Below are 26,877 nucleotides of genomic sequence, written 5' to 3' on the forward strand. Positions count from 1 at the left end.
TGCAAACTTTATATGCCCCAATATAGGGGAATGCCAGGGCCAAAAGAATGGGAACGAGTGGGTAGGGAAATGGGGGGTGCTATGGGGGACCTTTGGGGATAGCATTGGAGATGTAATTGAGGAAAATATGCAATAAAAAATATTAAAAATTAAAAGAACCCCCAGAGATCAAAAGCTTCGTAGAGAATGTGGCTCTCCTTTGCAAGGCTGGAGATTTTATTCCAAGATTTAGAAGAGATCTAGAGATTTAAAGAGTGCCCTGACTCTGAAAAGACCCGTGGAGAATAAATGAACTCTAGCCCGGTATTTGAGTAGAGATGACAGAGGTCAAGAGACAGATGCCAAGTCAGACTAAAGGTGGCGGTTGTCTCAAGGGCAGGGGGAAGTGCCAGGGCATGCTAAGCATACAGCCCTCAGAGCAGGCCAGCTCACCCACACAAGGGATTCACCGAAGCGGGGAAGGGAGGGTGCCGAGTGGGAGCATAGGCTAGGAGGAGCACAGAGCCAGCTCCTAGACACAGAGAAGGAACTGGGAGACAGAAAGAAGCTATGAGATACCCCACCCCGCTGCTGTGTGGTTTTCACATATCCATTGAAACACTTTAATATTAAAACTTGTATAATGGAAGCTTGAGAGCTGTTGACCCACCCAGGGACTCTTGGGGGTTCTCTGTGACATCACGTACTGTCTGCATTTCTGTCACCTTTGTGTGCCTTGAGCTGTCTGTCCTTCAGCCTCTTTAATCGGCCCCATTTTCATGTTCACCTCTAAATCAATTTCCTCGAGGCTTTTTGTTTGGTTGGTTTTTGTTTTTGTTTTTTTTTTTCATTTCATGGCCTTAATTACTTTAAAAATGTGCAGATAAATAAACCAGACCCAAAATCTGTAAAACTTAACGAGCTCACATACAGTTAGAATTCGCATTCGGGACAGAAGATGTGAATCTTCACTTTGGAATTTACACTCTCAGTATTGAATATCTCATATGTACTTGTCTACCACCCCAAACAAAAAACCCACAACAGAATTAGATATATAGTTAGCTCTCTGCGCGCTCTCTCTCTCAGAGCTTGTGTCCACTGCCTGCACTCCATCCTTCCTCACCCCTTTCCTGTTCTCTCCTCTTTGTGCTATCCTCCTGTGTGCGCAGGTGCCTTTGTTTACAATAATGAATGTGTTCTTGGCTAGATTCTGCGTGAGAAAGCACATGTGGTTTCTTTTATTTCTGAGGTTGTGTGACCTCGTGTAATATACATTTGAAATCCATCCATTTTTCTGAATCTCCCCCCTCATCCCACTCTCACCCCAAGACAGGGTTTCTCTGTGTAGCCCTGGCTGTCCTGGAACTCACTTTGTAGACCAGGCTGGCCTCGAACTCAGAAATCCACCTGTCTCTGCCTTCCAAGTGCTGGGACTAAAGGCATGTGCCAGCATGCCCGACTTTCCTGAATCTTTTAAGCTTCTTTTTTTTAGTGCTGAGTAATATTCATATATATATATATATATATATATATATATATATATTCCAAATTTTCATTATCCATTTATCTTTTTGTAGACAAATAGGTCCAATTCTTTGCTATAGTGAATAAATAATAAAAATGGGATGTAAATATCTCCGTAGTAAGGAATGGAGATTCTCTGGGTATATACCCAAGAGCGAAATAGCAGAGTCATATGGTAGCTCTACTTTTTATGTTTTTGAGAACTCTCCAGGCTGATTCCCATAGTGTCTGTCTTGATTTGCACCCCTACCAACAATGCAGACAGTGCTCTTCTCTCCACCTCCTTTCTTCTGAGTTCTTAATGATGGCCATTCTAACTGGGGTAAGATAGTATGTCAAAGCAGTTTTAATTTGCATGACCCTGGCAATGGTGGATGTAAAACCCGTTTTTTAAAACAGCTCTGGGCTATTTTTTTTTTTTTATGAAAGCTGTGTATTCAGTTGGTGGCCCATTTATTGCTGGCAGTTTTAGTTGTTTGTGACTTGGCTATTTGCTCCTTGTTTGGGTGTAGTTGGTAAAGCCCCACTGCCCTTCCGTTAGTGAGGCTCATTGTTCTCTCTGCTGTACAGAAGGGTTTATTTTCATGGAGTCCACCTCTTGGTGCTGGACCTGGCTCCTGACCTGCTGGCGTTCCAGTGGAACATGCTTCGCCTATGCCAATATCTTGTGTTTTCTTCTAAAAGTTTCAGGGTTTGGGGTTTAAAAATAAGGTTTGTGATCCATTTTAAGTTGTTTTATACAAGGTGAAAGTTCTAAATCTAATTTGACCTTCTGCAGATAAGAAATCCAGTTTTCTTAGCACCATTTATTAAATGAGCTATCTTTTTTTTTTTTTCCAAGACTGTATTTTTTGCCTCCTTTGTCAAAAATTAAGGGGGCATTTTTTCAGGGCTTTTAAACAGTAGAGCCCACAATGCAGGAACTGAAGTGCTCTGAGAGGCCTCCTGTTTCCCTGTCTCATGGCTGAGAGGCTGTTCTCAGAGAACCAATGCAGCAGGCCCAAAGGCAGCCATCAGTAAGAGACCATGCCGGCTGCCACCAGGGCCAACACTGGTACTTAGCTTAGTGAAACTGGTTGCTTCTTCCTCCATAAGTAGCCGTACCTCCCCATCGAGCTTCTCTCCCTGTCGTATCCAACCCTTCTGTCAGACTCTCTGTATTACTTTGAATTCGTGGCCCCGCTCTTCAGATGCCAGTTTGTGGCTGACATCTGGAGGCTTACGCAGCACTTTCTGTCATCGTCTCGGTGACTGAACAAAATGAGAACAATCTGAGATGCGAGTCCTTGGGAATCCATTTCTTCACAGCCCTGAACTCTAGTGGCTCGCCTTCTACCTCTTAGTAAAGGGCTGCTGGTCCTTGCAGGTCTCTGCCTTTTTCAAGCCTTAAGCAGCACAGTAAAGGTGCCCTGAGCACTACAGTGGTGGAAGCCAGCTGCTTGGGTACTGAGCTAGTATGAGCAGTGATCTTCCCACTCTAAAGTTGGGTAGCATTGGACCTCTCAAAAGTCGTACTATATCAAGATATTGTCACTGTTTGAAACAATAGTGTCTTGTCTCAAAGAGGGGGAAAAAACCAAAACAACCCATTTTCTGTGTCTAAAGCTGATAGGGCATGATCTATATTTTCCTGACGAGGATTTATGGCTCTCCCTCTTGGCCACACTCCTGCAGATCAAGGGCCCATGTTACAAGTCCTGCTCCTGTCTGGAACTCATGGCTCAACAGTTAATGGTTAATTCCCAGGTAGGAAGAACAAAGCAGGAGGTTGCAAAATTAATACCAGTGACAAATACAGTACCGGCCAGGTGCCAGCAACTGAACTCCGTGTACTGAATTATCGACTCTTGATCCTCACAGCCTGTTAGGCAAGCACTCTCTCCATCTCCCCCAAGGGGAAACTGAGTGTGATTTTAGCTATCTGTCACAGTGTCACAGTCCCTGAGATAATCAACTTGCAAGGGAAAAGGTTCAGTTTTGTCCAGATATTTTAGTCCATGGTGACCAACCTTGCTCTTTGTCTGTAGTACTTAACAGTACTCAGTTACTTAACCGTGGCACAGTAGGCAGTGAACACCTGTTTACTGCACAAGAGCCTGGTGGCAAGAGACAGCAAGGTCCCTGTACCTCTTCATGCCCCCAGTGGTCTAACTTCCGTGCTAGAGTCCTGCCTATTTACTGATCTCACCTTGCAGCACTACATCATCAGCGTGAGACGGAAGTGCCCAGCTGTTGATGGAGAACAGCTCCTCCTCCCTTCAGTTCTGCCAATGTGGGCCTGAGAGATCTGTGGGCTTGAGAGAACTGTAGGCTCAGTTTCTAACTGTGTTTCTGTCTATCGCTATTCATGATGAATTGAAGCTCTTCTCAACATGTCTTTGTCTCCAGAAATGACATAAATGTTCCTTTGTCTTTGGAGAAAACTTTGCCAGATGTTGTGTGCGCGTTTGTGGTTTCCCTTTGTGCTATGTCATCCTGTTGCTTCCTAAGGTCCATGGCTTCAGGAGAACAACCAGCCGTTACTCTCATTTCAGGATACTTTGTAACAAATGCATGTCTCTGTGGCTCCTTTTAAGGTTCCCCCATCTTTGGGTTTTAACAGTTTGCATGGCTCCGGTGTGTGTTTATCCTGCTCAAAGTTCAATGAGCTTGGATGGGCTCATATACACTGCCAATTGGGTTTGGGGTGGTTTCCTTTGATTTAAATGACTTTCTGCCCCTTTTCCTCATTTCCTTTTGGGACTTCTATAGTGTGCGCGTTGATATTTTGCTCCCTGGACTCTCAAGCTCTGTTTGTCTGTTCTTAGTCAGGGTCTTACATAGCCCAGGTTGATCTCAAACTTGCAATGTAGCTGAGAATGCCTTTGAACTCTGAACCCCCCCCCCCCCCGTTTCTCTGCTTCCCCAGTGCTGCCATTACAGGATGGGTAGCACCTGGCTCTACTCATTCTTTTCCTTTCACTTCGGCTCTAGCTAACTTCCTAAGGATGAGGACTCTAATTTACCTTCGAGCTCACCCGTCTCCCTCCTACCTGCCCAACTCTGCTGTGGGACTCCTTTAGTGAACTTCATTTTGGTTATTGTATTTTTCTTAAAACATCTGGCTTCAAAGAGAGGGGGAGGCGAAGAGGATTTGTCCTTTCTAAATCTTCTAATTGATGGCACTAAGACAAGTCACCAGACCCTGAGAGAAACCTTATCCAAGACAAGTATCCATGCTGGATCCAGCAAATGAACCAAAGAGCACAAGCTCAGATGTTTAGAGGTCAGACCCCATTGCTTTCCCTGGCACTACCCAGCTAATCCAGACCGTGGGCTTCTCCCACCAGGGCCACACTTGAGGCTGAGGAATGGGGCATAGAAGCAGGCTCACCCAAGTGCTCACAAAGATCTGCCTCGCTAGATAATTTGCTATGTCCTGAATGTGTTTACAGCAACAAGAAGATCCTAAGAAACTTTAAAATTAGAAGCCGTGCAAAGAAAAATGCCCTACCCCCAAATATGCTGCCTTAGACAAGATTGTACTCTGATCTAAAGGGAATGGAAGGATATTCTATGATCCCTATAATGACTAAAAACAAACAAACAAAAAAAAAAAACGAAAACAAACAAACAAAAAAGATTGCCTCTTTCTCTCTTCATCGAAGGATGGTTATAATCAAGTCTCTAAGCAGGAGTTTTGAAATAGTTAACATCACTCTTTCAAACTCAGAATCTTTTTCTGGGGAGGGGCTGATCCTACACTGCCTGTCTCCTCGGCACTTTCTATGGTGTTCCATTCTGAATATGACAAAATTAAGACATAGGAAGGCTTTTGTTCAGAGCAGTGAGTCTGCCTATAGATCAGCAGTTCTCAGTCTATAGGTCACAACCCCTTTGGGGGAGGCTGGCCAGCCCTTTCACAGGAGTTGCCTAAGACTATCAGAAAACACGGATATCTACATTACGATTCTTAACAGTAGCACAATTAGTTATGAAGTAGCAGCAAAAATAATTTTACAGCTTGGGGGTCACCACAACATGAGGAACTGTATTAAAAGGTCACAGCATTAGGAAGGCTGAGAACCACTGCTCTAGAATCCAGTCCACTACCCACGCCATGACAGTCCTCCCTTGAAATCTGCACCTAAGATGGAGTTTCACCTTTTCCCTTAGATGGAAGCATTAAAACCACGTTAGAATGGCGAGGGTGCTTGGTTAGCTCCAACAACCTAAATCACGGCTTGCCTCGGGGACACAGGGAGCCCACACTGTCCTGACTCCACACTCCTCCCATGTCACCTTAGAAATCTTTCCACGACAGATGCTCCTCACTTCTGTGACATTACTGAAGCAGGCGATTTTTAGGTAGTTCTAAATCCTTCCATGGTCTTCTTGCCCCCACAGGCTCAGCTACAAGAGAGGAATGACCCTCAGCAGCTCCTGCTGGACTCCAAGCACGTGTTCCCTGTTCTGTTTCCATATAACCCATCTGCTCTGACCATGGACTCGATCCACATCCCGGCCTGTCTCAACCTGGAGTTTCTCAATGAAGTCTGAGGATGCGTGCTTCCGAGGCGAGCGAGAAGGAAGCATGTGCTGTCAGCCGAGAGGATGCTAGATGTGTTAAATATGCCCAGCGTAGATCAAACCATGTTAGAGACTGGTGGGAGCACAGAACTAAACAGCGGGGTGCACAGTTGTCGACAGTTGTTGTCCATGCTGCTCAGAAAACACCCGGAGGGTGGATTTGTTAAAGCTGTGCTTTCAGGTTAAACCACGACACGTCAGAACGGACAGCCACTCTGCAGCTCCAGTCGCCATATAAAAATGCCAGTTCTACAGAGTGGAAGTGCCTAGCTCTCATCTTTGTATATAACTTGAGAATGTTCAAACTAAGATAATATTAAAAACACATGACATAAATTGCCTTTGTGGGTCTTTCAAGAAATGATGGGACTAATAACCATAAGATTGACACATATTGATAAACCAAAGGTGTGGATGATCTTGGGAGGGGAGATGTTTTGAGAACAAAAGTCTGGGCTTACACCTCAGGAGACTCCAGTGAATTGGTATTCACCGATGCCTGGTGAACAAGGGGCGCGGGGGTGACTGACCTCCAGAGCAAGCGTGTGGAACACTGTTTCCAAGCAAACTGGATGACCCAGCCCTCCATAGGCTCCAGCTCTTGTGATAGTCTCAGGTTTGTAGGAGAGTTGCACTAAACATACTGCCATCACAGGTGCCAAGGGTGAGGAAGGTGGAAGAGTGCAGTCTCTGCTGCTAGTCAGTGCTGAGATGGGCAAGCTTCCACCACAAGTATGGAAATGGTAGGTGAGGATGGCTAGCTTTTATCTGCAGGTATAAAAGCAAACCAGTGTGCTGCTGATTCCAGGCCTCAAGATTATAAGGGAAAAGAGTCAAGAACCCAATTGTCTGAAGAGTGTCTGAAGGAGACTGCACAGTCATTACGTCTTATCCAAAGATTTGTGGGTTTGTTTCTTTTTAATTGCTTTGAAAGACGGCAGTCACTTAGGCCAGCTTTCCCTTCTCAAGTTATTTTCAACATTTGTTTTTCAAAGTTTGAAATCAATGTAAACACTCTGCTATGAAATAAAAGACGTAAGAGAACATTTAGTAATAATGTTAACAGGCCGATGTGTTTGTTCCTCAGAATTTTGTTTTGCTTTTGGGGACTTTTTTGAACTCTAAAACAAAGGTTTCGTTAGACAACCCTATATATAGTCTTTCTACCCATTTCTATAATCCATATTTATTAAAAGTATGCTGTTCCCATGACAGTCACAGGTGGTTTGCAAACAAACCATAGAGGAACTTCATTATTCTATTGAGAGTTCTCCAGACTTTAGAAGACATCCCCAGGTGTCACCCAGTTTCGAAGGTTCTTGGGAATACTGCACACACCAGGCCCTAAAATGATGTGCTATGACAGGTCTATGACCCCAGTCGTCCTTTACTGCTGGGGCCAGAACAAAGAACAGTGCCTGGCATGAGGCAAACCCGGGGACAAATGCAGTCACCTGCATCATCCTTTCTGGGTCCACAGTGAGCAACCCAGCTGCTCTTGGGTGTCCATCTCCAAGAACAGTCCCTCCCCCCACCCACACACAGCTCTCAGTCACAGCCCCTGACAACTGGATCTGACCCTCCAACCCCCAAATGCAAATCAAACAGCTGGGTATTTGGCTTCCTTTTTAAAGTTACTTATGAATATAATTTGCCATAGTGTGCACTTTGGTGTTCAAAACTGACTCACGTAAAAACTCTCCTTAACCCTCAAGAACACCCCAAATGCCCTCTTGCTAAGCATTTTTAAGAAGGGGTGACTTCCCAAATATGGATCTCTGACCTTGCATATAGTCTGAAATCATCCCTCACACCACCCTCCAATGTGGGGTAGGAGAATCCTGTCACTGGTCGGTCACTAGATATAAAAGCTTAGTAATTACACAAATGGAGGGAGTGGGTAACCTGCAATGAAGTCAGTCTCTTCCAGAGCACAGGAGTACCCTGGCTGCTGTACTTCAGAAGTACAGCAGAGTGGCTGGTGAGCCTCACATCCTACCTGTTTCACTTCATCCTCGGAGGCTGAAATGGACCTTTTGAGAAACAGCACTCTCTCTTTTAGCATCTTGTTCTGTATATGTTCTGTGTTTCCCCACCCCCATCCCCGACTGCTGGGAATTGAGCCCGGGTCCTCAGGCATGCTAAGAGAACACTCTGTCCTTGAACCTCCCTTAGCAATGAGTTCCTTTCCTCTTAAAACTAATTTTAAACATTCCCCAACTTCATGAAATCAATACTATCTTTGAATTTAAATAAATTCAATACAAATTTGAACTCTTCACTAAGTATTTTTGCTTCTGAGTAATTATGATCCCACCTGTGCCTTTAGCAGTTGCAATAACTGACTTACCACATATTTCCCAGAAGTTGTTGTGGGAAGAAAATGTTCGGTGTAGCATCCTGTGGAGTTCTGATTTATCTCATGAAAACAAGCACCATAAAGGCTAATCACATATTCATAAATCTAACATTCATGCTTTAAGGATTATCGTCTAGGCACTAAGCACGTCCCTGGAGTAACAGGGTTATTTCCACATACATTAGTTGTCACTGAAGCAGGCATTCTTTCTCCCTGGGCCTACCAAGCTTCAGTTAGGGTGGTTCCTATAGGTCAGGTCAGACCCAACGGTAGGCTTTCCTTCTTCCATGGAACATGTCAAAGGTGCTGCTTCCCCTGATTTTTCCTGGGACAAAATGTTAAGTCCTTCTAACTATGAGTGCATTGAGGATTATGGCAACAAATTGGAATCTAATTCTTTTGCATAAACTAAATTCTTCTCAAACACTTGACCACGGAGGAAGTGGCAGCTAAACGGGACAGCACAGCAGCCATCTTAGGGTTCCAGTGTTAGGAAGACACCGTGACCACAACAACTCTTATAAAGAAAAACCTTTAACTGGAGTGGCCTTACAGTTTTAGAGATTTAGTCCACTACGAGCATGGCAGCTTTCAGGCAGACATGGTGTTGGAGAAGGAGCTGAGAGTTCTACATCTTGATCTGCAGGCAGCAGGAGACTGTCACACTAGACCTCAAAGCCCCGCCTCCACAGTGACACACTTCCTCCAACAAGGCCACACCCCCTCATGAACAATGCCACTCCCTATGGCCAAGCATTCTAACAGTCTATAAAGGCTCATACCTACTCATTCCACCATAGCAGCTTCCATGTCTTCTCAAAATATTTGCAGTTGATTTCTGAAGTTAACTTGCTATATTAGTCAAGTAATCAAGACTTCCTTTTTGACACATTGCTGCCACAATCTCAGAATTAGAATTACAGAGTGTAGGAAATTAGAAGTCAAGGCCAATGACAAGATTGGATTTTTTTCATAGCGAACATCAGTGGATACTAAAAATGTTTTCCTAAAATAAGACTTGGGACAGCAAGATGGCTCATGGGGTAAGAAGCGCTTGCCACACAAGCCACAGGCCTGGCAGCCTGAGCTCACTCTCCAGAGCTCACAGTGAATGTTCTTTTGGCTTCCACATGTGAGCCATGGCACATGTGTCCACACTTACACTATTAACCAAAACCGTTCTAGCACAGGGAATCGACCAATGGAACCAGACCACTGTCTGAAGTCATACCGTTAAAGAATCCAGATTTGGATATAACATTTTGCAATCAACTGGCATTTAGATGAAGGCTTCCCTCTCTGAGGAAGTAAACAAAATGTTCAGGGGTAAATCTAACACTACAGAAGAAATGCTACTGAAAAAAAAAATTTTTTTTCATCTTGGACAAGTCTGTAAACTATAGCTGTGTTATAGAAAAATGCTTGTTAATGGTTACTGTAATTATTCCACTGTGGATAAAAATGTGTAGAAATAAATACTTTTGAATAAAGTGGTGTGCCAAAACTGAACGAAATTTAAAATGATGGCTTGACTAAAAAGTATTGGTTATTGTTTCCATTTTTGTTTTAATGACTTCTATGCATGCATGCATGCCATAATGCATCTTGAGGTCTCCTGGAATCAGCGTCACTTCAGAACAATAACCCACACGCTGACTGGGGCATGCCATAGGAGTTACCATAATTGTTGTTTTCTCACTTTTTAATTTTTTTGCTTCATTTCTTGGCATATAACCAACATCTCTTTCTCTACAACTCCTGTGTATGCGGTTGTATGTGGCGTGTATGCCCTTGTGTGAGCGTGAGGGACCAAGAAGAGTTTCTAGTGTTCTCACTCTGCCTGTTCTTTGAGGCAGAGTCTCATCTCCGATCCTGGGGCTCCGTTTTCTATCTTAAGCTGGAAGCCTACAAACCCCAGAGAATCTTCTAGCTTGGGTCTGCTATGTCACCTGGCTTGTGGTACTGGAAACTGAACTCCGGTTCTCATAATTTTTGAGCAAATGCTTCTAAGCCGAGCTGTCTCTCCCAGCCTCTTCATGCTGTGTGTGTGTGCATGCGTGCGTGCATGTGTGTGTGTGCACCTGCCCATGCCAGTTCATGCGGAAGGGCCAGGACAGGATGCTCCATATCTTCCTGTACCGCTCTCTACCTCATTCCACTGAGACAAGATCTCTCGTTGGATGTGGGAAGCCACATATGCCATTACAAGGTGGCGCTGGCTACGCTGGCCACCATGCATAAGGTTGGGTAAACAACCAATGTGTACATATGCAGTAAAGTTTTTCACCAAGTCACTGCCTGGCCCGGGCATGATAATGAGGCTCCATGAGATACTGAGAGAGAATCACCAATCAGATGAGAGACATGCAAATGAGGTAGAATGCATAACCAATCCGGGTGTGAGACACACCTCTCCTAGGCCTATATAAGCAGCACCAGTTCTGGGTTCGCAGTCAATGCTCTCCAAATAAATGTGTTGCAGAAGGATCCTGTTGTGGCATCTGCTTTGCTGGCGAGTCGGGCGCTCACAGTTGGACTGGAAGCTCATTTTCTGCTCTAGGCAGCAAGCTTTCAATATCCATTCTTCTCTGTCCCCCAGTGCTGGGGTTACAGGCTCACACCCCGTGCATCCAGCTTTTCTGTATGGAGTACGGATTTGAACTCAGATCCTCCTACATGCACAACGTATGCTTTATCCAGAGCAACCTCCCCAGTAGCTATTTTTTTTTTAATGTTTCCTTAAGAAACTTTATTCTCGGACCTAGATTCAGTTAGGCATGGTTGTTTAAGCTAGGGGTTAGCACACGGCCACCTGTCTGTCGGGAATGGGAGAAGACTTTCTCTAGAAGACAGCAAGGATTTGAGCAATTACTCTAGAGCTATAAAATTCAAGGGAGTTTGGGGATAAGTCTATCAGACTGATAGAACAGAGCCCAGAGACAGACCCAACAGACTGTATGTACATTTAACTGTGGTAGAGGTAACATTAAGCTGGTGGTAAAATTGTCTAAGATCTCAGAAATAAATCATCTCCACTGATAGAAGGACAATACCATGTTGTCATAGGTACCCTACAATGACCAAGATCTCAATGCTTTTTTTTTTTTTTTTTCTAATGTAAAAATTGACCACTCTGAAAATCTGTATCTAATAGTAAAAGTTCCTTGAGAAGATGGGATGCCTTTGTCTGGGAAGCTAGATATGCGAGATTGGCATGGAGTCAGAAATAAAGCAGACCAGTAACTAAACATCTGGACAGAAGCACACAACTCTTAATGTCCTACCTAGGACATCAACACCACCCCGGAGTGCTCCCTCCCGCAGCACACACACAAAACACCAGGGAGTGCTCCCTCCCGCAGCACACACACAAAACACCAGGGAGTGCTCCCTCCCGCAGCACACACACAAAACACCCCGGAGTGCTCCCTCCCGCAGCACACACACAAAACACCCCGGAGTGCTCCCTCCCGCAGCACACACACAAAACACCAGGGAGTGCTCCCTCCCGCAGCACACACACAGAACACCAGGGAGTGCTCCCTCCCGCAGCACACACACAAAACCACCTGGGAATTGGTAAAATTTACATCTCCAGCCCTTCTTAAACGTACAAGGCAAAGCATCTCCATGGATGCTGCTCTCAGACATTCAGCACAAGAAACCACTATCCGAAATGAAATGTTCACCATGGGCGAAGGTGTAGCTCACAGGTAGGAAGCATGCCCAGCATGCAGCAGACTCCGGGTTTGGCCTCCACCTCTGCATTTTGAAAACTGGTAATGTTCACATTAATGCTTTACAGGGTAAACTTGTACCCAAGGATGTATCAAGATTTGTCCTAAGCCATATGGCTACGTGACAGTGTAACAAAGTCTTCTTAGTAACTGCAAACAGCTTGCAACCAGAGAGAGAAGAAAAGAGCTCTCAAGTCAAGGCCAAGACAATGCCTCACAGCTACCAGAATTCACTAAAACAAAGTAAACTTAAAACAAGCAAGTTCTTGGGCTGGCGAGATGGCTCGGTGGTTAAGAGCGCCGACTATTCTTCTGAAGGTCCTGAGTTCAAATCCAAGGAACCACATGGTGGCTCACAACCATCCTTGGAGATACTTAGGCTCCTAAGTTGTATTCTGAAAGGCACAGAATTATTTACCTACCTATTAGGTGTACCTACCTAAATAATGACTTAATTACTTTAGAGATTACGTTAAGTAACTTTGTAGCTTAGTTGAAGGAAACTTTGCCTCTGTGTGTGTGTGTGTGTGTGTGTGTGTTTGGGGGGGGGTGTAGAATGTCAATCTCCAGAAGAAAAAGGGAAACAGATACTTCTGGTGCATCTGAAGACAGCTACAGTGTACTTACATATAATAAATACATAAATCTTTTAAAAAAAAAAAGTTAAGTTTTTAAAAAAAACAAAAACAAAAACCAAGCAAGCTCTTTATCCTTGTTTGGCAACTTGAACTTCCTGGAGAACAGATGTTTGTAAAACAAACAAACAAACTACAGCAGCCAAGCTACTATTTGCCTTTTAACTGAAGTTCTCACCAACCCAGACAGTGCACATGTGCACTGACACAGGGTCTTCTTATCTAGTCCATGCTGATGTGAACTTAGCATCTTCTTCACCCTATCTCTCAAGTGCTAGGACTATAGGCATGAGCTGTATTCTCAGCATCGTCCACTTGCTCTAAAACTGTTGCGGCTCCCATAATGTCACCTGCTCTCCTCAGCTGCCAGTACTGTAACTTCTAGCAATGCTGAATATTACAGGAAGACGGGGGAAACTGTGTTAACTATGGGGACATAGTCCAGAAAGTGTGGAAGAAAGGACCGAAGCTGGACCGTTCTGAGACCCTGAAAAGCTCTTAAACAGTAGAATTTAAAGATTTACAATGGACTCATTTCCAGTTTTATATGAACACATCTTCCCCTCTAATATTAACTACTGAAGGAAATTAACACTGCATTTCTAAAAACACTGAAGGCTAACCCTGTTAAGAACAGAACAGTAAGACTAGCTCAGAAGTCCCATGCCTAGGCTCCTAAGTTGTATTCTGAAAGGCACAGAATTATTTACCTACCTATTAGGTGTACCTACCTAAATAACGACTTAATTACTTTAGAGATTACGTTAAGTAACTTTGTAGCTTAGTTGAAGGAAACATTGCGCCCCCCTCTCTCTCCCTCCCTCCCTCCCTCCCTCTGTGTGTGTGTGGGGGGGGGGTGTAGAATGTCAATCTGTGCACAACTATAAGCAAACCAAAAACCCTCCAAAAGCCAGTCCCCACACACCAATTAACCTTGAGCTTGTCTAGGCATGATTAGACTCAGGGCACTTAGAGGAGGAATCGAACATAAGCGTGTTATGTCCTCTGTGCTCAAGGGAGTCCACGGCCTCCTTACTGGTGACTCTAAGTTTGGTCATTTGGTTAAGGAAGCGCCTCCACTCCTTTTCTGAGACTGAAACTGCAGATATTCTTACACAGACCTGTTTGATTTCACACTGATCTTTCAGGGCCCACTCACATAATTACAGTCAACAGTAAGCACGGAGTCCCTCTTGGTAGTGACTTGAAGGGCAAATGAAACAGAGGAACTCATGCAAGAGCAGAGACAGCTATCTGTTCCTCTAGCTTGAGCTTTGCAGTCGCTGCGTGAAAATTCCTAAGAGAACTGTAACAAACGTGTGTGTGAAGTGTACACGGGGTGAAGTAAACGTGCAAGGTTTTAAAATACGGTTTTAATGAGTAGATGTGAAACAGCAAACAGTATGTTCCCCAACACGAACCTTTCCACGTGTCTGACGTTTTCACAAAAAATAAAAAATAAATAAATTTTTTTTAAAAGGTGGTTAAACCCAGGTGTGGTAAAGCACGCCTTTAACTCCAGCATTTAGGGGAATCACATAATTCCTAGCTTAGTCTATAGGGCGAGTTTCAGAACAGCAGGTAACCCTGTTACGAGAAAGAAAGAAAAGAAAAAAAGCGGGAGAAAGAGATTAAAAAGGTAGTCCCCACTTCAAGGGAGCCGGCGAAACACACACAAAGCTGGATTAAGGGTAGACAGTGATTGACGAGTTAAAAGAAAGCAACAGACACCACCCACGCCCTGTTCCCACGCTCAGCCCAGGCCACTTGGCCGCCCCGAGGCCCCGAGCTCTTATCTCCCCCTCGCCCCGGGCCCCTCTCTCTGCTTAGGCCGCCTCCAGCTCGCCTGGCCTCAGTGTTCTCAGCACACTCCATCACCTGGTTCCCAGAACTCAGATTGCGCAGTGGTCATGTCATCATTGGCAGGGCTTGCAGCCGGAGGCGTGGGTACCCCTAAACCTATCCCCTCCCCCAAGCCTGGCCTCCCCACTCGGTCCCTCTCCCCTCTGCTTCCCCGCTCCAGGTCCCCTGACCCCATCACCTGCCACGTTTTCATAATCCTCTCAGGCTCCAAACCAGCAGCGCCGGTTAGGAGAGGCCTGATCATATAAGGAAAATACACCGGGCTCACTCGGGGCTGCCTCGGGGACCCAGGCGCTCCCTGGTCTACCACGTTCCCCTTCCCTTCTCTAGACGCCCCAGCTACCGGCCGCCGCACAGCTCGGACCTAGCACAGGCCGCCGCCAGAAGGCTGCGCAGGCGCAAGGGCAGCCAATCCCACCGCACCGCCGCCAGCACCGCCCCCTGACCACAGGTCCCGCCCTCCACCAGTCGGCCCCGCCCGCTCCCCATCCCCCCACCCCCCACCTCCGCTTTTTCCGGGATGTGGGGTGGGGATGATGCTGAGTTCTTGGCTCCAGTCCTGTTCCGGAGAAAGCGAGTGGGCGGTGATTCTAGAAGCCTGGGATAGGGCCGATGGGGTGTGCGGTCGAAATCGTTCTCAAATTCCCAGAGGAGGGGCGCGGGGCACACGTGGCCCGAAATGGGGGGTAACCTTGGTCCCGAGGCGAGGATGGGGAAGTAGGGGAAAGGGCAGGGGCGCGGCCTCTCGGGGCTCCGCCCACACTCTTAAGGCTGGGCTAGGGCTGGTGGCCGAGAGTTGCTGAGAGAGCCCCGCGGAATAGCCGAGCTTCGCCATGGCGCTGCTACGAGGTGAGCCCAGCGCCCTTGGTGCCCCCCGGTCGTGCTTTGGCTTCTGGGCTCTGCGAGCAAGCAGAGGTGTCGGTGCAGGTCATTCCTCTACCAGGGCCGGGATCGGGGTGGACACTGTTTGCATCAAGGAGGAACACCGTGGAAGGCACGGGCGACAACAATTTCTGTGCAGTTTCTGACTCAGAGACTGAAGACCAGGGCTGGCTAGGTTCCTGACCTTTGGAGGTCACTGTCGTGGTAGTGAATTCTTAGTCAACTCTGCAGGAAACCAAGGCCAGTGCCAGAAACCCGAAGTGGTCTGGAGCAGAGCTGGTGTGCACCGAAGCCAGAGGCTTGGTCTCAGCCACACGCGAGTGCGGGGAAGAAAATATTCCCCAAGAGGCTCTATTGAATTTCCACTAGGGTGCCCTGGTTCCTCCAAACAATCGGTAGTAGTCTGTTTGACACTGCCTTGCTTCCTTTTCTCTTCCATTCCTTTTACTTTGAGGGACTGCAGGCAAGTGCATGCAAGCTCTCGGTGCTTCACAGGAAATGGAATTTTAGCTAGAACACACGAGTGTCTGTTGACATGAGAAGGAAAGAGCACAAACCAAACTCCAGAGACAGGAGATTTCCCTAAGAACCGTTTTGGTGGTGCAGAAACCAAGTGGACGCTGTGCAGGAGATCTCAGAAACTCGGGGGAAGACAGTCTTAATTAAGTATTTCAAACGCAGATGGCACCGTCTGTTCTCTACTCTGTCTTGATTTCCTTTTCTGCCCCGCCACTGCCTTTAAAATAACGGAACACAGGCCCAAACTTTGACAGTAAGATGTAGACAGACTGGCCGTGGTGGGTAAATGTAAAAGAAATGTCAAATGACAAGAAGTTCGGTCTTGTGAAACTTCTTTCCGATGGGTGATACGTCTTGGGGGCAAAACTGGGGAAGAACAGATTTGGATGGAGCCTTGAGGAGCATTCATTTTAGGTAAGGTTTTGATACCTCTCTCAAGTAAGGGGACGTGCCAGACAAGGACTAATTAGGAAGGCTCAGGCCCTGCAGACAAGCCACCAAGGAGCACTGAACTTAATGTGGAAACAAATGGATGAGTTTTCCTTGTTGGTGGTAATTGCTTCCACAAAGCAGTACTTGTGTAGCAAAGTTCTCATGGAAGTCGATCGTCTCCATGTTCGCGTTTTCCTCCCACGGAGGTGTTTCCTGTGCGGTCCGGTCCAAAGTACAACCTGCCAAAATCTCAGAAAATCCGACTCCCTGCTCTTTGGAGGATCTATGTCCCTTTCCTGCCATAAGGGACTTTTTTTTTTTTTTTTTTGGTTTGTTGTTGTTGTTGTTTTGAAGGAGTTTTTAGCATCTGAACTCAAAGAAGATTTTAGAATTTGATAGTAAAGTTTTTTTTTTTTTAGACCTTTAAATATCTGTATATCGGCATGCTGTTGAAATGATTTATGAAAGAAACCTGTAAGGTCTCTTCTTTGCGTCTCCACACGGCACAGATTTTTAAAAGTAGTTGAATACAGTTAAAAAGTAGTTGAACTAATAGTTAGACTGGACCTTTCGAGTCTGGGATCATCAGGTAAGGAGTGAGTTATATCAGTGAGTGGGAAGTTTGTGGGTTTGATTTTATTTTCCCATAATTCCTTTTTACTGATATCATTTATTTCCCTACTAATAATTCACGATTATTCTTTTGGACTGTGTCAAATGAAGAAACATGGAATTAGCCTCCACTGTTTCTGCCAAGGCCATCTGTGATCATTCCATCTTTCTGGTATTTAAGAGGCCTTTTTTTTTTTTTCTTCTGAATGTTTAAGATTTCCTCGTTGTGGGGCTGGAGAGGTGGCTCAGTGGTTAAGAGCAGGTACCGCTCTTGCAGAGGATTTGAGTTTAGGTCCCAGCACCCTGATCAGGTGGTTCACAGATGCCTGTGACTCCAGCTCCTCCACCTCCACGCCTGGCTTCCGGGGGCACTGCACCCTTGTGTGCACCATAATTGCTGTGGGTCCTGAAGAGTCCACTCCTGCTTTTCTACACTCACTCTTATCATAATAGACTTAAAAAAAAAAAAAAAACAGTTTGGAGTTTCCAAGAGGGAACAGGATGCACAGGACATTGCCATATGGCACTTCACCTGATTGTTAATGTCATTAAAGGGTCGCAGCACTGGGAAGGTTGACAGCCACTGTCGTAAGCTCTCAAAGCCTGCTTCTGAGTGATGTCCTCCTTCCAGCAAGGCTCCACCTCCCACAGGCTCCAACTTCACTCCAAGTGTTCAGATATGTGCACCTCTGGGGGACTTTGACTATTCAGATCACAGTGTACGGCCTACACCCACGAGTATATTTATTGGCAGTACAAAGTGGACTCAGTAATTACTAAAAAGTAAAAGAAGTACTTTTTTGTGGTACATTTGGGAGCAGATGTTGTTGTTTTGGGTTTTGGTTTGTTTAGTTGGTTAGTTTGGTTGTTTTGGGGTTTTGTTTTTGTTTTTGTTTTCTGAGACAGTTTAGATTCCCCTGCCTCTGCCTCTGCCTCCTGAGTGCTGGTATTAAAGGCCTGTACCACCTTGCCTGGTTATTTGTTAAGATTGATTGGCTAATATTGACATTTTTTAAAGATTTATTTATTTATTATATGTAAGTACACTGTAGCTGTCTTCAGACACTCCAGAAGAAGGAGTCAGATCTCCTTATGGATGGTTGTGAGCCACCATGTGGTTGCTGGGATTTGAACTCTGGACCTTTGGAAGAGCAGTCGGGTGCTCTTACCCACTGAGCCATCTCACCAGCCCCCTGACATATTATTCTTTACCAAAGTCCATAGTCTACATTAGTGTCCAGACTTTGTTCAACACACAGTGCTTTGAGTTTTGGCAAATGTGTAAATGACACATATCGCCAGTAGTGCAGAGTAATTCTTTGCTCTAAAAATCTCACGTCCCGTATATTCACCCTTACCCTTGAGCCTTTTGCCAAGCACCCATCTCTTTACTGTCTCTGTGGCTTTGCCTTTTCCAGATACTTCAGTAAGATCATTCAGTATGTGGTGTTTCAGACTGACTGCTTTTCACTTAGCAGTCCGTACAAAAGATTCCTTCTTTTATTGCCTAATAAAATCCCTTTGCATATATGACCCTTTACCACATATTGAAGGACATTTTAGCTGCTGCCATGTTTTGGCAACTGCAAATAAACTCTGTGTGTGTGTGTGTATGTGTGTGTGTGTGTGTGTGTGTGTGTGTGTGTGTGTGTGTGTGGTCTTTCAAATCACTTGGGGAAATGCAAAGGCTCACAATGGCTGGAGCAGGTGGTTAAGATAGGTTTTTGTATGAAATTGCTAGACTGTCTCCTGAAGTGTTTCATCTTGTCTTCCACTGGCAACAAATGCCTTCTAGTTGCTACTTGGCCTCCAGTGGTGTCCATATTTAGGGTTTAGTTATGGGAGCCTTGTGCGGTTGTAACTCATTGTTTTGATTTGCTTAGACCCCAGAGCTAAATATCTTGGCCATGCACTTGTCCACCAGCTGTGTGTTTTCTTTGATTAACTCTGTGTTCAGATATTTTGCCCAGCTTCAAAAAATATTTTTTATTAATTCTTTAAGTATTTCTTACAATTTGAATAATTTTCACTCCTGCTCTTCCCTCAAGCTCCTCCCAGATTCACACCCTTTACCCCTTCCAATTTTATGTCCTCTCTTTTTTTTCTTTTACTTTAATAATTACTGAATCTAATTTATGCTGCCAATATACTAATGGCTGTAGGGCCTGAAGTGTGGTCTACCAACCAGCAGCCACACTGTGATGATCCGAATGGTCAAAGCCCCCCATAGGTTCACATATCTGAACACTTGGTCTCCAGTCAGGGAGATTGTAGGAGGTGTAGCCTTGCTGAAGGAAGTACATCACTCCAGGCTTTGAGAGCTCAACCCTCCCGATGCTGCAACCCTTTAATATAGTTCCTCATGTTGTGGCGACCCCGCACCTAAAATTATTTCTTTTGCTACTTAATACCTGCAATCTTGCCACTGTTATGACTTAGCATGTAAGTATCTTATATGCAGGATATCTGATATGTAACCCTAAAGGGGTTGTGGCCCATAGATTGAGAACAAGCTTACAGCCTTGTCTCTATAGCAGTTCACTCTGTGCTGCCTGCCATGCGTCTCCAGCACAATGGCCTCTTATCCTTCTAGAACCTTAAACCAAAACAAACTCTCCCACAAGGTGCTCATGGTATTTTATCATAACATCAGAAAAGTAGCTAGTATACACACCCTTATAGAAAATGGACTCTCCCTTCTGCAGACGCCATCAGCTGCCAATAGCTTCTCTCCTCCTCTGGGACGGAGCTCCCGAGCCCTTCCCTCCTTCACGCTAGAATGTTGCCTGGCTTGTTTTTGTGGAAGGCACTCTCAGCTGCTGTGAGTTCCTGAAGTCAGTGGTTTTTCTTCTCCAAAAGGCTTCTCTCCGGTCCTTCCCAACCCCTGGCTCTACAGACTTTTAGTCACGTCTTCCACAGTGGTCCCTGAGCCTTGGGGGAGGGCTGGATGCCTGTTTTATGGCCGTGCTCTCCACTGACACATTCTCTGCACTTGAGCCAGTTTTAATTTCTGCATTAACCACCGTCCACTGCACAAAGAAACTCCTCTGAAGAGATCTGAGTGCTACACTAACTTGTGGGCATAGAGATAGGAATTTCGAGGACAGCTAGATACTGTGTCTATCTAGCAAATAGTAGGTTCAGATTGCCCTACGGAGTTGGTCTTATCATGGGTATCAGGAATTGGACTCAGGCAGTCAGTCTTGGCAACAGCACCTTTACCCACTAAACCATCTCACTGGCTCTAGTTTTTTCATTGTACTTTGGATGCGGCAGATGAAACAGTGCGGAGACTGGATTCTGATTTCTCCTTTAAAGAATACTGACCATGGGGAGGTTGACTATGGTGTTTCTGTGCAAGCTGAGACTTTGGCTGAACTCAGACTGCAAACTGCCTTTCCCTATAAGAAGGAGCCAGTATTAACCTATAATTAATACACAGAGCAGATTAACTCTACTATAACTGTCTTCAGTCTGGTTTTGCTCCTGCTTTGAGAAACTCTCAGTGTAAGGGAATGTGGAGGAATATGTTTGCCCCCAGGTAGAGATGGGAGGAGAGGCCCTTGGTCCTGTGTAGGGGAATGCTAGGGTGAGGAGATGGGTAAAATATAGCATGCAGATTGCCTTTGGGTAAAATATAGCATGCAGAAAAAAGAAAAGGGGTAGAGACTGGGTGATGAAGGACTGAATACAGGTAATAAACACTTGAGTCATGAAAGAGGTTATAGAGCTAAGAATTCTTCCCGTTTTAACTCTGTTTGGGGTTCTCCAAACAGAACAGTGGGTGGATGGGTGGGAGAACATCCTCATAGAAGCAGGGGGAGGAGGGATGAGATAAGGGGCTTCTGGGGGTGGGGGGCACTGGGAAAGAGGATAACATTTGAAATGTAAAGAAAATGTAAAGAAAATATCCAATAAAAATAAATTTTAAAAAATTACTCATCTCTTTGCATAGCCAGCATTCAGGTGCCTTTGAAGGCCTTGAATATTACTGGTACATCGGAAGCAGTTTGTCCTGGTGGCTTGATGTCACCTACAGTTCTTTGTTGTTATCTGTGAGAGGGTTGGTCAGATGAGAGCATACTAGAACCAAAATCAGACTTAGAGCTGATGAAATTAGGAAGATAGCATTAGGAGGTAAAGAACACTGATTCAGAGAGAGAGAGAAGCTGATGAGATGGCTCAGTTGATAATGGCACCCGGCAGGCTTAGTGGTGTGTCTTTGTAATCTCAGTGCTGGGGAAGAAAGGACCAGCAGGCTTATTGGGCTCGAACACAGGGCCTCACACATGTGAAGCAAGCACTCTACCACTGAGCTATAATCTTGACCCCAGCAAGGATGCTCTCTGTTTACCTGGGGAAAGAATCGGAAAGTCTGGACCATTTCTTAGATTAGCCAACTGCAGGTGGAGTTTGTGTATAACTGGTAACCAAATCTGCCCATCTTGTTATACAGTAAAAGATAGTGATAGCAAAAATTACATTTGTGGGTTTTTTGGATACTTGAAGCAGTGGCATATGTGAGTCATTCAGCAGTGTATATTCTAGAAAGCATATGTCTGTCTCTCTTAAGATGCATTTGGATAGAACTGGGGTGGATGGTTGATCTAAATCAGCTTAGCATGGAGAATAGTCATACATTTTAGTATGTGTCTATGGGCCTGCTGCTTATTGAAAGTTCCCTAGCAAAAGTTAGAAAGAGCCTTTTGACAGGAATGTTCCAGAAGGAATTCTTATGAGGTGGGTCGTGAACCTCAGACAATTTTCAGGGTATTTCTAGGGGACGTGCCCTCTAGCTCAGAGATTATTTGGATCAGCACACAGAAAAGGCATTTCAGTTGGCAGATGTTACTAGCATGGTAAGCAAAGTAAGAATGTTGTATAAGGGGAACAAACAGATACAATGTAACTCTTGGACCCTGCACGACTAGTTCTATGCATTATTGAACGAAAAAAATATCTTCAGTTATCCAATTGGAACTTGCCCTTTACCATGCAATTTTATGGAAGAGATAACTTAAAACATATTAAGGGGTGTTGGTTAACTTGTGACTGCTTGCAATTCTCTCCTCTGTACATTAGGTGTGTTCATCGTTGCTGCAAAGCGAACACCCTTTGGAGCTTATGGGGGCCTTCTCAAGGACTTCTCTGCCACCGACTTAACTGAATTTGCTGCCAGGGCTGCCCTGTTTGCTGGCAAAGTTCCACCTGAAACCATCGATAGTGTCATCGTGGGCAATGTCATGCAGGTGAGTGGGGAGGGCGGGTTCACGTTGATTGCTTTCTTTGGTCTTTTTCTGAAAATAATTCCCTTACTGTGTGTGTCGTCATGAGGAACTAGATAATAGTTACCGGTTTTTTAAATTTGGGACCTTGTGACTCTGACTCTAAGAGTAAAGGCCAGAAACTCAGAGCAGCATATGTTCTGTCCAACTTGGAATGCATTTCAATGCTTTGTATTTTATTTCTTATTTTGTGTTTGTCTGTTTTCCTGTATGTATGTATGTATGTATAATGTATGTATGTATGTGTACAGCATGTGTATCTTGTGGCCCTGGAGGTCAGGAGAGGGCATCAGATTCCTGGGAACTGGAGTTAGACACAGTTGTGAGCCACTTGGGTGGCTGGAAACCAAACCCAGATCCTCTGCACAGCAGAGCACCATGTCCTCTCAATCTCTCGGGCATCTTTCTGGCCCCGCTTCAGTGCTTCTTAAAAAGCAGATTTACTACACTTGGGAGAAAGACGTGAGCTTTCTCTATGTGTTGCTTAAGGAGGCATGCTAGTCAGCTTCCTGTCCCTGAAGGAAAAAAAATGCCTAAGATGTCAGCGTTGGAGGAGAAAAGGCCTGTTTTCAGTCCTGGTTTCAGAGGTTTCTGTCCACAGTCCCTTGCCTCTTTTGTCTTCAGCGAGGAACCACAAAACACATCTGAAAGGGGTGTATCCTGGAGAAGGCCTCTCTCACCTTAGTACCAGGAAGCAAAGGGAACCTGAGAGCCAGGGCTCTACTCTCTGAAGGCATGGTCCCTAGTGATTAATATTTTCCTCCTTGGGCCCTAGCTCCTAAAGGGTTCACCCCTGAGAAGTACCATCAGTCAGGGACCAGGACTTCCACAGACACCCCTTGGTGGACATTTTAGATCCAAATTACAGCTCAACTACACTTTCTGGGAGCTTGGTCATGTTTTCTTGTGGAAAATGAGCCTCCTCCTTACTCTCTACCTTGGCATGTGTGGTCTATAGAATAGATCATCCCAGTGACAATGGTTGAAAGCTGTGTGTTCCTTCAAAAAATACAGCCATTTACTGATTGCCTAGTGTCTTAGAGACATCATCTGAAAAGGACACCGTGACCACATCTTTTATAAAGGAAAACATTTAATTGGGGCTGGCTTACAATTCAGAGGTTTAGTCCCATTATTGTCAAGGCCGGAAGCATGGTGTTATGCAGGCAGACATGGTGCTGGAGAGGCAGCTGAGAAATCTACATCTAGATTAGCAGGCAGCCTTGCTTGAGGGTGACAGTGGGCCTGGCTTGAGCACTTGAAACTTTAGAGCCCATCCCAATGACACACTTCCTCTAACAAGGCCACACCTACTCTAACAAGACCACCCCTTATAATTGTACCACTTCATTTTCTTTTAAACCACCATAGTAAAAATAGTTTAGCTGTTATAGGTAAGGCATCCAAAGCAGATCAAAGAAATTATAATTTAACACAAAAGATGGCGTGTGTGTGTGTGTGTGTGTGTGTGTGTGTGTGTATGGCGCGAGTGCCCACGCACTGACTTGTGAGCCTATGTATAACATTCTGTGTCTTTTTTTTTTTTTTTTTTTTTTGGTTTTTCGAGACAGGGTTTCTCTGTGTAGCCCTGGCTGTCCTGGAACTCACTCTGTAGACCAGGCTGGCCTTGAACTCAGAAATCCGCCTGCCTCTGCCTCCTGAGTGCTGGGATTAAAGGCATGTGCCACCAAGCCGGGCTCTGTGTCTTTCTAAGATGCTACAATTTAACCATCTAGACAAATACCTGAGCAAAACAATTTAGAGGTGGAAGGATTCTCTTATTCTTCCTTCCTTCCTTCCTTCCTTCCTTCCTTTCTTCTTCCCTTTCTTTCTTTCTTTCTTTCTTCTTCCCTTTCTTTCTTTCTTTCTTTCTTTCTTTCATTCTTTCTTTCTTCCTTCTTCCCTTTCTTTCTTCCTTCCTCCCTTTCTTTTCTTCCTTCCTTCCTTCCTTCCTTTCTTTCTTTCTTTCTTTCTTTCTTTCTTTCTTTCTTTCCTTCCTTCCTTTCTTCCTTCCTTCCTTCCTTCCTTCCTTCCTTCCTTTCTTTTTAAAATTTGTTTTAAAGACAGGCTCTCTCTAACATAGCCCTAGCTACCCTGGGACACACCATGTAGAATAGGCTGTCCTCAGACTCACAGAGCTCTGCCTCTTCTGCTGGGATTGAAGCACAGACCACCATGCTCTGCTGTGGAAGGATTTCTTTTGAACCATAGTTTCAAACATTGCAGTCTATGCTAAGTTGACTTCATTGTTTTCTGCTTTCAAGACTATGGCTTCAGGAAGATGCAGAGGCAGCTGCTCATCTCATGGGGCCAGGAAGTAAAAGAGGAAAAGGAAGTGAAAAAGTAACCTACTTCCTCCAGCCAGGCTCCACCTACTAAGATTTCCACTCTCTCTGAGAATAGCTTTTGGCACACAAGCCTTACAGAGGCACGCCACGTTAAACCGTATCAGATGCCGGCGATGTGAACTGTGCCAGGTCAAGGAGAACAGTGGCGGACACAGAAAGGTGTGAGGCTGAGACTAAACCTCTGTTCTGTCCGTCATCATTGTGTATCTTCAGATGCAGAAAGAGTGCGGTCGTTTTTTATTTTCAAATTTGCCTGCTGAGTCTAAACTACTAACTGTGGTGATTTGGATAGGATTGGCTCCCATAGACTCATGTGTTTAAATGCTTGGCTCATAAGGAGTGCCACTCTTAGGAGGTGTGGCCTTCTTGGAGTAGGAGGCTCTGTTGGAGGAAGTGTGTCACTGGGGGCGAGCTTTGAGGTTAGATGCTCAAGCCACGTCCAGCATGGCTTTCTCTTCCTGCTGCCTGCAGACGCACCTGTAAAGCTCTCAGTTGCCTCTCCAGCACCAGCTCTGCCTGCATGCCACCATGCTTCCCTCCATGACTGTGTGCCAAACCTCTGAACCTGTAAGCCAGCCCCAATGAAGTGTTTTCCTTTATAAGAGTTGCTGTGGTGATGATGTCTCTTCACAGCAATAAAACCCTAACTAAGACAATAATTAATCCTTAATATTAGGCCATCTTCCTTTTGATTTTGGTGGTGGGACAGGAGATTTTGCTATTGACTAAAAAAGACACTAGAGGAGACAAAGTTGAAATAGGCTACATTTGGTTTTGGGTTTTCCTAGAATTTATTTTAAGAAGATTTACTCCTTCTAAAACTCTACTGCTGTGTCTCAGTGTTGGTGGAATCTCTCACAATAAGTAGTATCAGCCTCATTGATCAATAGTGTCAGTTTTATCAATAAATAGCATCAGTAATGAATGCTATCCGTGATAAATAGTATCAGCTTCATTGATAAACAGTACCAGTGATAAATGGTATCGGTTTTGTTGTGTTTGAGCTTCTGTTCCAAAAATCAGTATTTTTTTCCTTGTATTAGAGTGGGAACTCAGGACTCCTGTGTGCTAAGCAGGTGCTGCACTACCGAGCTGGAGCATCCTCAGAGCTTCTCACTGTTTATATTAAGACAAAATCTCACTAAGTTACCCAAGCTGGCCTTACATTTGCTGTGTAGTCCAGCCTTGCTTTAAACTTGCAATCCTCCTGCCTCAGCCTCCTGAGTATGGGCATGCACCATCAAGCCCAACTCTTTCCTATTGCTTTATAACTGAGTTTGTCAAGGCAGTCGAGCACAGTCACACTCAGAATGCCAGTTTTCAAACATCTTGTTCTGTGTCTTCCTCTTATAATAAGCTTTTCTACAGTCCTAAGTGTCTCAGGGTTAAAACTGACTTCAGAGACAGTCTGTAAGGGCCCATGGAGAAGATAAAACAAAAAGGAAAGTGATTCTCAGGAAAACAGCAGCAGGAGGTAGGAATACATTAACGCATATGTTAAGGCCTGAAGAATTAGTCTTCATTCAGTTGAACTCAGTCTAACTATTTGAATAATCAAAATTACTCTGCCCCTGCCTCTATAAAAGGCAAGCAAAATCCCTTTGCAGGTGACCCTTCCCACCTGAACACAGGTGCGGCCACACCAAAGCCCGTGCTGCCTGGAAACCGTAGTGTGCACACTTCAGCCCAGGTCTGGACTTGCAGCCTAGTGTTCTTCCTAGTGTCTCAGATTATTTACCTAGTTACCAATAATGAACTAGTTTATTTGAATATGTATATGTATGTGCACATGTGTGTATGTGTGTGTGTATGCACATGTGTAGATATACATGTGTATGTGCACATGTGTACTCATGCAGGGGCCGGAAGTATGTATTTTTTCTTTTGTAAAAATTCTTCAACTGGGCGGTAGTGGCACATGCCTTTAATCCCAGCACTTGGAAGGCAGAGGCTGGTGGATCTCTTGAGTTTGAGGCCAGCCTGGTCTACAGAGTGAGTTCCAGGACAGCCAGAGCTAAAAGAGAAACCCTGTCTCGAAAACCAAAAAAAAAAAAAAATTCTTCATTTATGATCTGGAGCAATGGCTCAGTGGGTAAAGTGCCTGCCAGAGTTTGGATCCCCAGAGCCTAT

At 45.0% G+C, this 26,877-nt stretch overlaps 2 protein-coding genes and 2 non-coding genes across 6 annotated transcripts in view; 2 read left to right on the forward strand and 2 right to left on the reverse strand.

Annotated features, from left to right (window-relative positions):
* The window catches only part of Myo5b (myosin VB), a 314,278-nt gene extending 307,867 nt beyond the window's left edge, over positions 1 to 6,411 (forward strand). For all 3 annotated transcript variants that reach the window (XM_085833555.1, XM_029472031.2, XM_021150180.3), the window contains exon 39: positions 5,893 to 6,411. In XM_085833555.1, the coding sequence (XP_085689681.1) occupies positions 5,893 to 6,045 (153 nt within the window). In that variant the 3' untranslated portion in view covers positions 6,046 to 6,411. The remainder of the gene's footprint in view (positions 1 to 5,892) is intronic.
* Positions 6,412 to 14,653: 8,242 nt separating this feature from the next.
* LOC115029963 (small Cajal body-specific RNA 18) lies at positions 14,654 to 14,732 on the reverse strand. Its single transcript, XR_003835515.1, has one exon.
* A 91-nt stretch (positions 14,733 to 14,823) lies between these two features.
* LOC115029969 (small Cajal body-specific RNA 17) lies at positions 14,824 to 14,963 on the reverse strand. The gene has a single exon (XR_003835521.1).
* Positions 14,964 to 15,240: 277 nt separating this feature from the next.
* Positions 15,241 to 26,877, forward strand: part of Acaa2 (acetyl-CoA acyltransferase 2) — a 30,060-nt gene continuing 18,423 nt past the window's right edge. The window contains exons 1-2 of the mRNA XM_021150693.3: positions 15,241 to 15,518; positions 22,197 to 22,363. Coding sequence (XP_021006352.1) covers positions 15,503 to 15,518; positions 22,197 to 22,363 — 183 coding nt within the window. The 5' untranslated portion in view covers positions 15,241 to 15,502. The remainder of the gene's footprint in view (positions 15,519 to 22,196; positions 22,364 to 26,877) is intronic.

Source organism: Mus caroli, unplaced genomic scaffold (genome assembly GCF_978045245.1).
Source record: "Mus caroli unplaced genomic scaffold, Mus_caroli_1 scaffold_19, whole genome shotgun sequence".
NCBI classification, from domain to species: domain Eukaryota; kingdom Metazoa; phylum Chordata; class Mammalia; order Rodentia; family Muridae; genus Mus; species Mus caroli.